Source organism: Haliaeetus leucocephalus, unplaced genomic scaffold, assembly GCF_000737465.1.
Source record: "Haliaeetus leucocephalus isolate CR32 unplaced genomic scaffold, Haliaeetus_leucocephalus-4.0 Scaffold0, whole genome shotgun sequence".
NCBI classification, from domain to species: Eukaryota; Metazoa; Chordata; class Aves; order Accipitriformes; family Accipitridae; genus Haliaeetus; species Haliaeetus leucocephalus.
The window spans coordinates 45,951-60,712 of NW_010972436.1; the positions used below are offsets into that span (position 1 = coordinate 45,951).

Here is a 14,762-nt window from a genome sequence, read left to right on the forward strand (position 1 = left end):
GTCCACTCCAAAAGCCAAATAGCAAGATGCACTTTAACTCACTGTTAAATTGTGCATTGTGTTTAGGTTATCTGTGAGAAATTATGATTACATTAACATACTTCCTTGGAAGAACTGCTCTGTTCCCTAGCTCCATGATCTATGGCAGTATATATTTTTTTTTTTTTAAATCTGCGCAGTCAATGATCGTCTAAACACCACTCCATGATTTGTCTTACAGCAGTGTCTTGCTCTTCCTGTTCTTAGTCAGCTCTCTAAAGTTATCTTAGTCTTCTCATACTTCATAGTGTGCCTTCTTTCGTTGGGCACTGAAAGAAGACTAACCAGTTATTCCGAGTCCTTTTCAAGTAGTTCACCGTGCAGCTCTCCGATTTCTCTTGGCTGTCCTGCAGTTGTCATGCTAATCTTGTTTGCATTCCACTGAACTCACCTGCCACCTCGCATCTGTGCACATTTGCCCTCATGCAGCATGGTTATATTTTTGTTCAGTTTTTTCCTGGGCTGTTGGAGATTATAAACTTGCATATGAAACACCGATTGCTTGCACTAATTCAGTACTGCTGGCCGGGACAGGTGGTAGGTAATTTGAATACTGTTTCTTTTTCCTTTGCTTTTTCAAAAACATGCTGACTTCTGAAGTGATGCCACAATTTGCAAGTTTGTCTGGTGTATTTTCATGGGTTTTGCATGTCCCATTTCTTCTGATAATGTTCATTAACTTGGATATTTGGTTGAGTCAACTCTCCATATCATTTCTTAACTTTCACTGACCTTTTTTCACCTTGTATGTACATCTTGCTTCAGTATCTTTATTATTGGAGTGGTCCTGTCTCCAGTCATAAATGTAAGCTCCTATGTAAAGGACATCTTTTTTTTTCCCTGATTAACAAGAGTCTTTAAAAACAGTTGTTCTTAAGGCTGTGTTTTAATGTTTTCATGGATCTTTAAGATTACTACTTCTTTTATTTGCCTCTATAGGATTGCGCACATTCCGTGTTTTACACTGTTCAGGTCTTCGTTTTCAGAGCTGTTACGCTAACTGATGGTGTGTCACAGGGTTTCTTACAGCGCATCCCGTAAGATGCTCCGGGTGGGGAAACCTCCTTGTTAAACTCAACGCTCGGGCGGCGGCGGGCCCCCCAGCGCGGCCATTAGCAGCGCTGCGCCGGCGCGGGGGAATTACAACTCCCGGCGGCCCCCGCGCCCTACTACTTCCTGCCGAGCTAAGATGGCGGCCGGCGAGGCGCGTGTGGTTGGTGCGGCGCCGGCGGGCTACACGGGTGAGGGGGCCCGGGGCAGCGGGGAGGGGCCGGGAGCGGGGCCGGGGCGGCAGCGGGATCTTTAACCGGTGCGTGGCTCGCAGCTCTGGCGGTGAAGTTCGGGGTGCGGCAGCGCTCGCCCCACTGCCTGTTGGTGAAGGAGCACCAGGTGCGGGAAGGGGCCGGCACCGCGCACCCGCCTCGCCGCACCCTCTTCGTCCTCAACGTCCCCCCGTACTGCAGCCCGGTAAGTGGGGCTGGCGCCAGGGGTGTGTCTCGCCGACGGGGGAGGTGCGCGGGGCTTGTTCTGGCGGCGGGGGGCGCTGGCGGCCGAGCACATCGCCTGGGGAGCCCGGGGGCGTGGGCGAAGGAGCCCGGCGTGCCTGCGGGCCGCGGTGGGGAGAGGGGCTGGGGCCGTTCCGGAGGGCCTCCAGGTGCGCTCTGTGGTCCGTGCGCGAGAAGGTGGGGAGAGGAATCGCTCCCGCTTCTCTGTACCGCCTGTTCTCTCTCCTTTGCGTCAAGGACTCTCTCTCTAGGCTGTTCACCCGCTGCGGGCCTGTCCAGTCTGTGGAGATCTGTGACAAGCCAGGGCCGGGAGAGAAAAAAGAAAAACAGACATCCAAATTCTTCAACTGCAAAACTGTAACGGTAAGCTTGCCGGGGGGCGGGGAATACTGATGCTTTAGTGGTCAGAATGGGAAAAGATCACAAGCACTGACGGGTACTATTTGGAACATGAGATATGAGAAACCGTTTGGGGGCACTGGGTGATGTGATTACTTATTTAAGTTTACATTATCTTTTTTTGCTATCCCACCCCAACTTGTGGTTTGACTTTTATTTTATTTTATCTGTACTGCAGCTCCTTGCTGCGTCATCAGTTTCACTGATGTATCTGACTGGCCTAGGTGTCTCTTTTAGGGATTTCAAGTAGCATATGTGGTATTCAGGAAACCAGCTGGTGTCCAGGCAGCCAAGACCCTGTCACGGGAAGGTCCCTTGCTGATATCAACAGAGAGTCACCCTGTGAAAACTGGCATTAGCAGTAAGTCAGCCCTAGCTGTCTTCCTGCTAGCTAGTGCTGGAAAGAACTGTACTCATTCCTGGCTGAATCCTACTCTGCATGTCCCAGATTAATTCTCACCAGTTTATACTGAGATGGGAGATGTCCAGTGTTTCATTGTCCTTCTTTTATTATTCACAAGGTAGCAGTCTTGTTGTACAGGACGTCATAGTCTGGTGCAGTGACCCTATGGGAGAATGGGGCACTTGGTACAATGGAAGGGCAGTTTTTCCCTGCCATCTTTTCAGTATCGCATAGATTCAAAGAAACTGGTTGTGCCTTGCCCTCAAAATGGAATCTAGACTCAATAATAGGCACTGGGTGTCTGTCAAGATGACAGCACTTCAGATGTGACCCCTTGACAGGAATGCGGCCCTGAATGTTGTATCTCTTGGGCTTAAGGCTAGCATGCTCCTGCTTGGGAAAGTTGCACGCTCTTCCCATCGCTTACTGGCCGTGGCCTGGGCAGCAAGCTGGTTGAGCTGTGGCAGTGGGGAGGCTGAACAAGAATGGGAACAGAGTGTGTCTTTCCCCCCAGCAGTTCTCTCTAGAGCTGCCCAAAGGCATCACACTAGGGCTTGCATCTAACACAGGCTACTGCTGACTTCTGCGCTCTCTGTCTCAGAGTGGATCGCCAGCTATGCAGCCTCAGTCGTGGATCGGGAGGAGCTGAAGGCTGAGGTGGATGCCTACATGCAAGACTATGACAAAAAGATAGCAGAGGTGAGGTCAGGCTGGGGAGGGAACCCAGCTAAGCAGTTTGTTTGGGGAGAGGAAAGGAAGAGAGAAGATCTTTTGGTGCCCTGGCCTCAGTGGAAAGAGCAAAGGGAAACACACTGGTTGGCAGGGTTGTTTTGCTCCCAGTTGCTGGTGGGCAGTCAGGTCCTGGTTTGGTCCACAACACCTGACCCTTCCACCCAGGGCTTACAATAGGTATCCACAAATAAATCAGGTCCTGGCTGGTGTGCAGTGTTGTGACTGTGAGTTGCATGCCTGTGCCCTTGGTCCCATGCCTGCCTTCAAATCTTGTGCAGAAGCGGGAACAGCTGTAGCTTTGTATGTGTTTAAGGGGGACTGCCTGCACTGAGCTGCCTTACCCTCCTGTCCTTACAGGAAGAAGCCAAAGCAGCCAAGCAGGAGGGTGTTCCAGATGAGGAGGGCTGGGTGAAGGTAACACGAAAGGGCCGGAAGCCTGGCCTGCCCCGGACGGAGGCTGCTAACCTGCGGATGCTGGAGAGGGAGAAACAGAAAAGGGCCCGCAAAGAGCTGCTCAACTTCTATGCCTGGCAGCATCGTGAGACCAAGAGAGAGCGTGAGTGTCCGAGTCTCCTCCTATCCCTGCCTTTGTCTCTTGTCTCTCTCACTGTGGCCCAAAGAGGGTCCTTTTTTCTTCAGTAGAGGCTACGTCTAGCTGCAGGTGAACAGTTGGCTGGGTGGTTGTGCAAATGGCCTTGCCAGCTCTTGGGCACCCCTTGCCACCACCTGTCCTAGCAAGGGCTGCTGGAATATTTTGCAGGAGAGCGCACAGGTCGTGGCTTTCCAATAGATGTTTCTTCAGTCTGCACAAAGGCAGCAATTGAAAAGGAAAACTAGCCAGTTTCCTCCCCAAGAGGGAGCTGCAGCACTGCTGGAAATGAAGGGCCAGAGCCCCAGCTTGGCATTCGGCCCAGACAAAAGGACCAGCTCTGGGAAGTGTGTGTTTGCGGGTGTCGGGACTGAGCCCCTCCTGGTGTGTGGAAGCAAAACTCCTCAGGAGAGGGAGATCTGCTGCTCCCGTGTGACCTGTCCCCTTTCTCCTTCTGCCTGTTTCAGACATTGCCCAGTTGAGGAAGAAATTTGAGGAGGACAAGCAGAGAATCGCGCTGATGCGAGCCCAGCGCAAGTTTCGGCCATACTAAGCTGTGCTGAGCTGTTCCTCAGATGCCTGTGCTGGAGGGCGGGAAAGATGCCTATGGACTCCATGTGCCAAAGGATTTCAAGGAATTGAGGCAGCTTCAGATTGTCCCTGCCCTTGGATCTGAAATGGGACATCCCAGCAACTGCCACTGGAGGGGAAGTCTCCTTCACTTGCACTGGTATCCTCCTGCTTTCCTGGCCATCGTTTGGCCCCGGGGGCACCACTTCCCAGGGTGTTCAGGTCAAGGGACTCAGGCACTTCCTGTGACAACCTGTATTTCCCTGCCACCCAAGGCCCTCCTAAAGCTTGGTGAGAGCTGGGACTGATCGAGCACAGCCTCTGCAGGCGCAGGGAATGGCTGAAGAACTGTAAATAAACTGCTGCTATGTTCTCAAAACACAGGAATGCCTCTCTCTCCCCCTTGGTCTGCTGTGGGGGACAGCTTCTTGTGTGCTGGGGTGGTAATAAAAGTCATGGCTTGTATGCTGGTGCTCCTTTGCATGTTTTATCTGGGGGTAACTAAGAACAGGAGGGAAGTGACTTTGGGAAAAGCCCAACTGGGAAGTTCCCTGACCTCTTGTCACAAGAAAAGATCAGTGGTTTGGTACAGAGCCCTACCCCTTCCCTCAATGTTTACCTTCCAGGCGGCTCCCTGTCAGCCAGGTGTTGAGGTGCCCAGTCTTCCAGCTGTACGTGGACTTCTACAACCACGTCCAGCCTGTGCTATGGGAACTTCAACTGATGTTCGGCACCATCACTAGAACAAGGTGAGATGGCAGCCTGGCTTTGGACAGAGAAACCAGACTCTCCAAGGCCTGTTTCCACTTAACCAGTCACCAGTCCACAGGAGGCAGGTCAGGATGGTGACAGGCATATCCAGCTGCGGGGCAATGCTTCTGTACTGCCCACATAACACTTGTGCAGCTTTGGACTTAATGATTGTTCACCCCAGCGCACTCTCCTCAGAAAGGGGCTGTAACCCACCCATCCCCAGGCTTTTATACATTCGTTCTACTGCCTGCAGCCTCGATATTGGCATAACCATGAATGCAAGGTGGAAATGCTGGTAAATTCCACTGAGCTGAGTTAAAATGGATTTACCCTCTCCTAGAAAACCCACTGCAAATGCAGTTTCTGTTGCATGGGGAGACTGACAGGCCTGCTTGCTTCAGTAGCTTTTTACATCAATTTAACTAGGAGGCAGATGGATCCTTAATATGCCCTATCTAAAGCAGACAGCATGTAAAAATCACTGCCTTCCAAGATCGGTGTTTTAGCTGCTTGGGTGAGCATCCCAAAAGAAAAGAGGTTCACTCTTCTATAGAGCCAGGAAGACAGAGGTAACATTGGGAGATTAGTCTTTATTTACAAGGACAGAAATCATCTCTGCCAACTTTTCCATTATTAGCGGTTCTGCCAGCTGCTTCAGCTAGAGGATTAGTGACTCATTCCCTAGGAGTTCCATTAAAATGGCCTTCCATGCCCAGGTGAGCTCTTTAAGCTGATTTTTAAAAAAGCAGCAGCTCTCACAGTAGAACAGAGACACTGAGGCCCTCAGCTCAGGCACCCACAGAAGTAAGCAGAGAAGCAGAACACTTTCCTGGTTTTTCAGTAGGTCTAATCCTGGGAGGAGACTGGTCGCACCATCCTCAGGGAGGAGGCAAGATGAGCCACCTGTCTCTTGGAATGCTACAGCTGGTGCTGCTGCTCCCACAGAGGATGCCTCTGCCTGCATTCTTGCTCCATTTCAGGGTGTGAGTTAGGAGCAAGCAAGCAAAGGCCACTCTGGACCTCTGTCCTTCTACTCACAGAGCTGGAAGTGGAGGAAAGATTCCTTTTCCCTTTGACAACTGAGATGCTTTGCTCAGCAATCCTCCAGGGAACACTGGCAGACCTGCTTCCACCCTGGAGCGAGCTAAGCTTAGGAAAGAGCATCATGAAACTGATCTTGGATGTGAGGTAGGAATGGTGACAATTCTTCCAGAGCCTGCTTTTTAGCTCCCTGTTCTCCTGGACTGCTGCAGCAGTGAGGGCTTCCTAGAGCCTCGCTCTGGTGTTCTGCGCAGTCAGGAAGTTGCCGATGATCCCAGACACCACCTCGGGCTCGTTCAGGTGCACAAAATGACTCCCAGGCACCTCTACTAGCTGGATGTGCTGGAGGGAAAGGACACAAGAAGATGTGGACCAGGAAAGTGTTCCCTCAGGCAAGCTGTGCTTACTGTGTGGTGCTCGTGGGGCAGGGAGGCGCAGCAAGCGAGGCAGGACAGGGATGGCAGGACAAGGGAGGAGCTGCATCCGGAGGGCAGTATTAACCTGGGACTTTGGTAGCAGGGGCGAAGCTGGCTTCCCCCTGTATGAGGGCTGTGCTGTTCAGGACAAACCACCTATTGGGGGGTGTCCACCAAGCTGCTGCTCTCGGGTTGGCAGCGCTCAGAGTAGAGACACGAGGATGGATTTTGCTCTCACCTGTTTGAGGGTAGACTCAAACACCTCCCACAGGGCTTTCACAAAGTGATTTGTGCTGTCTAGGTTGTGCGGTACCAAGAGTCCATCTTGTGCTCTGAAAAAACAGCAAGGCTCAGTACAGACAGTGTGCCTCCATTTGTCTTTGCTGCTGTCCTGGGCAGAAGCAGTGTCCCCAAGACAGCGGAATGACAGAGTTCACTGCTCTTTCCAGGCTGCTTGTAAACAGCAGGGTTACAGGGTCATACGTGGTAGTCAGAGGAGCACCACACAGCTTGGCTAAGCAGCTATTTTCTATCAAACTATCTGTTTAAAACCTTGGGAGATTGCCTAGTATTATCAGAGTGGAGACTGGTTAAATATTGTCCCCCGCAGGGCTGTCTCCTTAACTGCTCCAAGTACATCATTCCCTGCCCCCACCCTGCCTTCTGCTCTTAACTTTTTCCTTCCATACAGCTTTTACATCTCCCCTCTGACCCTCCCTCACCCCACCCCCCCTCCCCCCACTATCAATGCTGCTGCCTTTAAACAGGGTGTGCCCTGCTTGGAGAGGGAGGTACCAGGGCAGTCCTCCTGGAGAAGCCAGCATTAGACCTCCTGCAGAACCAAGCTCATGCTGTATTGTACCATGCTGCAGGTGATGACACAAGGTGACATCCCAGGCTCAAATGCACATACTCTGTATGGCCTAGAGGACTTCTCCTCCTCCTGATGGTGCATTTCTGGACAAGCAGGAAAATGCTTAAGCTCTTAAGATTTCAACAGACCACAGAATCCAAAACTGCACCTCATTTCTCAACTTCTAGCATTTCCTCTTATTCCCTAGAGTCTTTTAACAGCACCACACAGGCCAAGGTAGCCAGAGCCCTGCACATTTTCTCCTTTAAGGAGATGGGAAAAATGCAGAGGACTGACAGAACCAGCTACCCGCCCAGACAGCTTAACAGCTTGTGGGGCTCTGCACAAGCCACTGGCTACCTCCCCACAGCTCCTCCCTGCCCCAGGCACCTAGGGGAGAGCTTGCAGGAGCCAGGGGGCTCCAGGAGGAGGAGGTGGCTGCTGTGGTTTCACCTAATTGCTCAGGCAAGAAGTTTCAGGGTCTGGAGAAGGGGGCAGGCTGGGTTGCTGTGACTGGGGGAAGAGCCAGGCCAGGAGGAAAGCAAGGAGGAGGGCTGCTGCGGAGGGTCGCGTGTTTGCCAGGATGGCCCCTTGCTGTAGGGCCAAGGGACGGAAAGTTGTGGGACAGGAGCGTGAAGCAGGAGTATGGGCAGGACTGGCATTTCCTCAGTCAGCCTTGCACCAGGGAGGCCCAGCCTGAAAGCAGAGTGCCAGGCTGTGAGGATGATGTTCCAGCTGCTCTCTGCCTGCTCCAGGAGCCTGCCCAGCCCAGGGCAGTGGTGGGGAACTGGGAAATGCTTCTCAGATGTGAGGCTGTACTGTTGTGCCAACTGGCCCAAAGGTCTGAGTGGCCACTGCAGAGGACTCCTTTCTAACCTTCGTTCCCTCCAACCAGGACTGCAGGGAGGCAGCGGGGGTTGGTTTGGCTTGTGCCTCACTCACATAATGATGAGAACACGGTCCTGGATCTTCTGCAGGAGCTTCACACACTGTTCTACCGTGAAGGACTCTCGACTCTGCTGCAGGTGCAAAGACAGGAAGAGTGGCAAAAGTCAGGGACAGCAGCTGGGGGCAAGGGGTGTCCCCAACCCTTGCCACACTAGCAGCTCTGAAGGCAGAATTGGCTGCAGCCCCGAAGCTGCCGTGCTGGGACATGACAGGCGGCCAGGCTGCGCACAAGATTAGTTGGCTCTGCAAAGGCTCCTTCTGTCCAGCTGTGTTTCAGGGCTGCCAACAATGCTGCCTGGTGGGATGCAGCACATATGGGAATGATCTCATAGCAGAGAAAAGCTTTAAAAAATCCTTTTACTGAAAAGGAGACAGTACACTACTCTCACTTTCATACCCTGGCAGTAGCACAGGTAGAGGAGGCCCTACTTGCTCAAAAGTGGCACAAAGCTATCACAGTATCAAACATAAGGACTTTGCTTCACTCTCTCTCCCCTTCTTATATGGGTGACCTGACAAAGAAGCTGACCGAAAGCATCCATCCATCTGCTGTCTTAAGAGTTATAACGGCAGGAAAATGTGGCCAGGAGGCCCTGGGGCAGAGGAACTGCTAAAAAAATCAGTAACATTTTCCAGTGACTCTGTAAGCTGAGTCAGTTAATGATTGAGTGCAGGCTCTTTCAACAGCAGCATTTAAAAGAGATGTGGGAATTAGGGAAGCAGAATGTGAATGGCTGGGTGGAGGCAGGGCCTGGGCTCAGTGAGTCGACCTCCACTACTTCTGAGTTTTCTGTAAACACAGGGCTCAGAAGCAGCAGGGGGCACATCAGAAGAGCAATGCTCACCATATGGACTCTCATGTCTCTGTTATACACCAGCCCTAGAATAAAAAAAAAACACAAGAGAAGGTTTTTGTGTCTCACAGGAGCAGGAGTTCCTCTGTTTCTCCTCACTTTTGGGGTATGCCCAATACTTTTTGAGACAGAAGGAACACGATTGATTCAGATCTCTCCTTTTTTTTATTTCTTTTCTTTAGTTGTCCTAGGACTTGAGCACCAACCCCGGTTGCTGGGAGTGGAGAGCTCTGCCTCCAGACTTAATTGATCCCATTCAGGCTGTGTAAACTTGTAGCTGGGGCACCCTGTACCCTGCAGAAGACAATGGCTGTTGGCACTGCTCCCTTCCCACACCCAGTGTTGGCCCAGCACTGTGATGGGCCCTGTCTCCACGCAGCCCCTTACCAGCTGGTGTCTCAGTTGCTCCTCGCTGCAGTAGGATTGCCCCACCCTCTGCTGTCAGATGTCTGTTTGCTTCTAAGAGCCTGGGGAAGACATAGCAGAGAGACTGCTACTGGAAATGGGAGGAAGCAAAGCAAAAATGGCATAACAAGGTGACAGAGAGCTCTTGGGCTGCTTCAGAAAAAGAGCAGGAAGAAGCAGAAGCTTCTGGCCACAGAAGCAAAAGGTCTTGATGAGATTCCAGAGGAGGACTTGAAAAGGGAAGTGCAGGGACAGTTTCCCTTTCTCGTTCATGCAGCCATAACTCTGTCCAAGGTGAGGGCAGGCAGCAAATGAAGAGGACAGATGGGAACCCACCTCTGCAATGCTGCTTCGGGGCTCCGTGCTTTGGGAGTTTGCTGCTTCGCCTCTAGACTCAGTAATTTGTCAATCACCATCCGTTTTGATTTCAGCCATGCCTCAGCGTCCTGAAACAGAGAGGTAGGGAACAGGAGTAACCCCTCTCTTCTGAATCGTTTTACCCCTTATCAGAGGGTAGAGGAGGGCATTTCACCCTTCAACATCCCTCAGAACTGGTACCAGTTATGGAAATCATATTAAAAATGTCCATTTCTAGGGAAAAGGGAACAGCAATAGTTAAAAGGCGAGGTAGGAACAGAAAGCCAAGCACTGCTGTAAATAACTTACTTAACTTTTTACCCTTGTGATCTTTTCTGCCCCTTTCAACCTTACTTTTGAGTTGAGGACAACTGTCCAAAAGAACAAGGGAAATCTGGTATTTTGTCTTCCTGACCCTGGGCTTCTGTCCCATTTTTGCCAATCAAAGCCCTAGCATCTGGTAGCGATGATGGCAGGTTGGGAATGTAGCTTTATGTCCTGCCAGGAACAGAAAAAGAAATCCACCAGGCTTGCACCCAGATCACCCAACAAGCTGTTGGCAAAAAGACAGCCTTAGCTGGCAGTTGCTTGGACAGAGGTTCCAGTTCCCTTTGTAAAAGGGCATGGCACAGACAAGTGAATTTTAGTGCTAAGGGACTGCAGAATGTGGATCGCTACTAAGTGTCCCCCAAGGGCCACCCTAAGCGGGGACCTCAGTCCATGCAACAAGTAGCAGATCTGTGCCTGCCAAAAGGAAGAGCCCTGACACTTGTGTGACCTGCCAGGAACTGGTCACATCAGTACTTTCTCTGACCAAATGACGAAAAGAAAAAAAATAATCTATTTTTTTATTTAAAAAAGGGAGGGGAAAGACATGTAAAATCTAACCTCTGGACCTAGCAGAAAGCCAAGATTTTCCAGCAGGATCAGCTTGTCCACCATCTCAGGATAAAGGAAACAGAACTGAAGAGAGATGAAACAATATGAGAGAAAGAGAAAAGCTGAGCATTGAGTGATGTCTTTGTCCTGCTACACTGGAGAAGGGGTCAGGGAGGGGCCTCTCCTCCCCTGAGATCCAAGTCCCACACAGTCTATCCCTTCATTCCTTGTTCCAGCTGCAGAAATCACAAACCCCGTGAAGAAAGGATGCTTTACTCACCATTCCTGCCACACACCCACCTGCAAAGGAGAGAAGGGTGCTCAGTTATGCACAGGACACCCCCTGGTAACAGAAACTCTCGTTTCTCACAGCAAGAGCTACCTTAGAAGCAGAAATGCACATTGTACCAAGGGACAAAGCCCCAGCTACAGAGCAGAGCTCTCCCAGCAGGCAGGATGTGGGCAGAGAGCAGGGCTATTGGCCAGCTGGACTCCACGTCCTGTGCCATCCCAATCTCCCTCTCAGGAAGCAAAGGCCAAGGAGGAGGTACTAGTTAAAAAGCTATGGTGTGCAGGTCCTGTAAGCTGTGGCCAGAGCAGCCCTGGGGAGCAAAACCCAAATTGTGGCAAATCCCAATCATGTCCCAAGCACGAGATAGAGCCTGGAGTCCAGTTCCCCTCAGCAAGCTCCATGACCCACCAAGAAGGGCCCTGCTGTCCCCAGGCTTTGTGGCCTTGTGGGGACCAGGCAGGAAGGCCTGCTGCAAATTCTCCTGCTGCAGACCACCCCTCTTTGTCCATCACTGTTCCCTTCTGGTGGTGGGGGAAAGGCCCACAGCAAGAGTTACCACTGTTTGTACTACAGGGTCTTGAAAGCAGAGGCGTTTCAAACAATGGCACAGATATTTTAATCACTCAAGCAGCATGTCTTGTAAGTTAATTATCTACTCCTGTTTCCATGAATCTCACAGCTTACAAGGACAAGAGCCACTTACCCATACTGTGACCCATCAGGGTGAACCGTCTCCACTGCAAGGCTAAGTGGCAACAGACAAAAACAGACAGTGCTGCATTAGAAACCAGAGCAGTGGCATCTTGCTGCTTCTCCACCAACATGGGCCCCTTCTCCCAGGAGGGCTTTTGCACTGCTTAATTTGCTTTCTAATCCAGAAATGAGGTGGCTAAGTAGGCCAGTTTTAAAGAAAAAGAGCATCCACTACCTTATTTCCTTGGTAGTTAAGTCACGCACCTCTCAAGCTCTCTCTGTATGGCAAACTACAGCAAATTCCCATTCATTGCCACACACAAGACTGGCAAGAAAGGAGCCTAACTGGGCAGCATCTGCTGGAAGAGAGACCCTGACAGAGCATCCTGCTGCAGGGCATCCCGCAAGAGCTGTGAGGACGCAGAGCTGCCTTGAGGAAAGTGTGATTATTCCAAGTGAAAGCTCTCTGCACCATTTAGCACATCAGGCTCTTCAGTTCATTTTTATGGCACTCCAAGAGGCTTATGGGAAAATACTGCTTCATCAGTGCTGCCCATCTGAAATATACCTCACTGAAAGATGTGTCTTACCTTCTGGCACATCAAAGAGCTTCTAGAGGCTCTTTGTACACTGAGTGAGGGATGCAAAACTGCACATGCCACAACCTCACGCAAGATCAGCATACAGATGGGCAGTTACATCAGGATTTATTAGGAGCCCAAGACACCTTGGCTTTCAGATTTCTTTGTATGATACTAAAGCAAGCAGCACACTGCCAGCTTACACCTAACACTGGTTAGAGATTGCTGACTGCTTACAAAAAGTCAGTCTGGCAAAAGTATTTAGTTGCATCCACCACTTTGCCACTACTGCTTTTTAGTATAGAAACACTTGCTTCCCAGGGCTTACTGTTTCTTCCTCTCACAAAATAGTGAGAAAGAGGGATGCTTATTCCATCTGTGGTCACAAAGCAGCAGCTAACATCAGGCAGGGGAGAAGCAGAGGGAGCTAACCCCTCTCCTGGCAATAAATGCTGCCTCTTGTTCTAAGGAACAGGAGCAATATAGCACCCCCTGCACAAACATCCCCTCAATGGTCCCTTCAACTACCCACCTGCTGCCACCCGGCGCACATCGCTCACGTAATCCAGAAAATGGTAGGGGGAGCCTGCAGGTCGGTGGGATGACAAGCCATGGCCAGAAAAATCCATTGCCACATAATAGCAATCTGAAAGGGAGAGAGTATCAGATGTGCAGCCCTGCAACACAACAAGAACCATCCTGATGAGCCAGACATACCTCTGGGGAGCAGTGGAATGAGCTTGTCAAAGGTGTTGGCGTTGTCCAGCCAGCCATGCAAGCACAGCACGGGGTACCCCTCCGAGGGTCCCCAGGCCTTGGCTGCCACATGGCCCCAGGGCACAGGGAACTTCAACTCTGAGAACATGCCCAAAATAGAGTGCTCGCAAGTGATGTCTCTGGAGAGCCACGTGCTCGGAGTAGGTCCCAGGGATGTTATTAATGGCCCAGAGCTCTGAAAAGAGTAATACAAGTCTTTAGTAACTCACCAGCCTCCTGTGGTCTTAATTAGCAGCATGCTGATTTATAGCTCCCCATTCAACATCCTAAGCTGCCATCCCTGCCTGCCTGTTTGGGGAATCCTCCTCCCAGCACGTACTAGCAGTGCTCCTAGGAAGAAACAAGCTTTCCCTGTGCAGGAGGAGAAAGGCTCCTCTCCGTGTCTCTGCAGCAGCTGCAACCCAACGAGAAGGCACAGGATATCCGGCAAGAGGGAACCACACAGAATTCCCCCAGCTAGCTGCAGTCAGCCTGGCACCTGTCCTGGACCAAAAAGACAATTTCGGGAATAAGGATGCTGCCTCCAGTACTAGACTGTTACCACCTTCTCATCTTTTACCTTGGTGCTTCTCCTCCTTCACACCACCACTCGGCACCTTTTAGAGAGCAGCTGGCTATGTGCCACACAGGTCACTGCTGACACACACACACACACACACACACACACACACACACACACAGCCCCTGAGACAGGGACCCTGCACAGGATATGGGTCCACAACCTGCCAGGCACCTGCTCCACCTCAAACCTGTCTCATCACTGCCAACCTGCCTGGCAGTCACTGAGCTACATCTGACCCTTACTCAATCCCAGGCTCCCGAGTGAACCGCCCAGTAATACCCAGCCTCTGGGGATCTTCCAGGAGTGGACTGAATATCTCCCCTTTACCCCCAAGCCCTTCTAACCCCCGGGCCCCCTCATCATGACTATCCCCATCCCCAAGTCTCTCATATCATATCCCCTTACCAGTGGCTTGTCTCAGGTCTCTGCTCCCTTAAACAGCCCCCTGACAGCCCACAGCAACTAAATCACTCTACAGCAAGTCCCTGCTGAGCCCATACCTCTGTAAGGTGTGAGGACAGAGGAGGGTGGGCTGAGAGGTGAGGCTGCTGTCAAGGCCCTGAGAGCACTCACAGGCCCTAATGGTCCCCATCAGCCACACCTGGGCCTCCCCTACTTCTTTTCCTCCTCCCCATGAGCCTATTTCAGCTGAGCCCAGGACCAGCCGCAGCAATGCTGCAGGAGTGCTGGTCTTCAGCAGCAATGCGCTAGCCCCAGGACCCATGGCCTTGCCTGCTGATCACTGGGCTGTGTCTCACCCCAGCTGCCCTCACCAGGCCTGATCCTGACAACCACGGCCTGATCCCTGGTGTGACCGTAGACCTGCCCCTTCCTCGCAGACCTGCCTGACGATCTGGGCTCCTGGCAAAGCCTGATTGCCCAGCCTGGGCCCAGCAGGGCTCCGGCTCTGGGGTGCCCCCGGCTCCGGGGTGGGGGTCTCTCCAGGCGGGCAGGAAGGGCCGCTACACCCGGGCCTTCGCCTCAGGGCGCCCTGGGGCAGCTGGTCGCGGTCCCGGGAAAGGGCTGCCCGGGGACCGACCCCTGCCCGGCGCCGGGAGCGGCCCCCGGAGCGTCGCAGCTGCTGGTGGCCACCCCGGCCCCGCTCCCCGCGCCG

At 52.1% G+C, this 14,762-nt stretch overlaps 2 protein-coding genes across 6 annotated transcripts; one reads left to right on the forward strand and one right to left on the reverse strand.

The window, feature by feature from the left end:
* Positions 1-155: 155 nt before the first annotated feature.
* RRP7A (ribosomal RNA processing 7 homolog A (S. cerevisiae)) lies at positions 156-6,109 on the forward strand. Of its 4 annotated transcripts, none has more exons than XR_774057.1 (9): positions 156-1,280; positions 1,364-1,506; positions 1,782-1,907; positions 2,181-2,304; positions 2,948-3,045; positions 3,436-3,634; positions 4,135-4,397; positions 4,864-4,986; positions 6,031-6,109. XR_774057.1 is itself a non-coding variant. In XM_010563053.1 (7 exons), the coding sequence occupies exons 1-7, from the start codon at positions 1,229-1,231 to the stop codon at positions 4,218-4,220; spliced, it is 828 nt and encodes a 275-aa protein (XP_010561355.1). In that variant the 5' UTR covers positions 156-1,228; the 3' UTR covers positions 4,221-4,848. The 4 variants fall into 4 exon arrangements, 1 of the variants encoding a protein (XP_010561355.1); XR_774026.1 differs by having other exon boundaries at positions 5,971-6,037; XR_774006.1 differs by lacking the exon at positions 6,031-6,109 and adding an exon at positions 5,832-5,889.
* On the reverse strand, positions 6,104-14,640 carry SERHL2 (serine hydrolase-like 2). 2 transcript variants are annotated; one of them, XM_010585063.1, is made up of 12 exons: positions 14,490-14,640; positions 13,027-13,261; positions 12,842-12,955; positions 11,739-11,780; positions 11,024-11,043; positions 10,753-10,827; positions 9,844-9,953; positions 9,490-9,569; positions 9,094-9,128; positions 8,243-8,319; positions 6,686-6,779; positions 6,104-6,373 (listed from the first exon to the last, which is right to left on the reverse strand). In XM_010585063.1, exons 2-12 carry the CDS (start codon positions 13,172-13,174, stop codon positions 6,257-6,259), a joined length of 912 nt encoding a protein of 303 aa, XP_010583365.1. In that variant the 5' UTR covers positions 13,175-13,261; positions 14,490-14,640; the 3' UTR covers positions 6,104-6,256. The 2 variants fall into 2 exon arrangements, with proteins under 2 accessions (XP_010583365.1, XP_010584170.1); XM_010585868.1 differs by lacking the exon at positions 11,739-11,780.
* Positions 14,641-14,762: the final 122 nt, after the last annotated feature.

What these genes read in the sequence shown, in the direction of transcription:
- RRP7A (XM_010563053.1), top strand. Translation starts at nt 1,229, where the DNA reads ATGGCGGCCGGCGAGGCGCGTGTGGTTGGTGCGGCGCCGGCGGGCTAC. An exon ending in TCCCCCCGTACTGCAGCCCG is followed by an intron (nt 1,507 to 1,781) that starts GTAAGTGGGGCT and finishes CTTTGCGTCAAG; the next exon opens with GACTCTCTCTCTAGGCTGTT. An exon ending in ATGACAAAAAGATAGCAGAG is followed by an intron (nt 3,046 to 3,435) that starts GTGAGGTCAGGC and finishes CTGTCCTTACAG; the next exon opens with GAAGAAGCCAAAGCAGCCAA.
- SERHL2 (XM_010585063.1), bottom strand. Translation starts at nt 13,174, where the DNA reads ATGTTCTCAGAGTTGAAGTTCCCTGTGCCCTGGGGCCATGTGGCAGCC. An exon ending in GTGGGTGTGTGGCAGGAATG is followed by an intron (nt 10,828 to 11,023) that starts GTGAGTAAAGCA and finishes ATCTCTCTTCAG; the next exon opens with TTCTGTTTCCTTTATCCTGA. An exon ending in GAGACATGAGAGTCCATATG is followed by an intron (nt 8,320 to 9,093) that starts GTGAGCATTGCT and finishes TTGCACCTGCAG; the next exon opens with CAGAGTCGAGAGTCCTTCAC.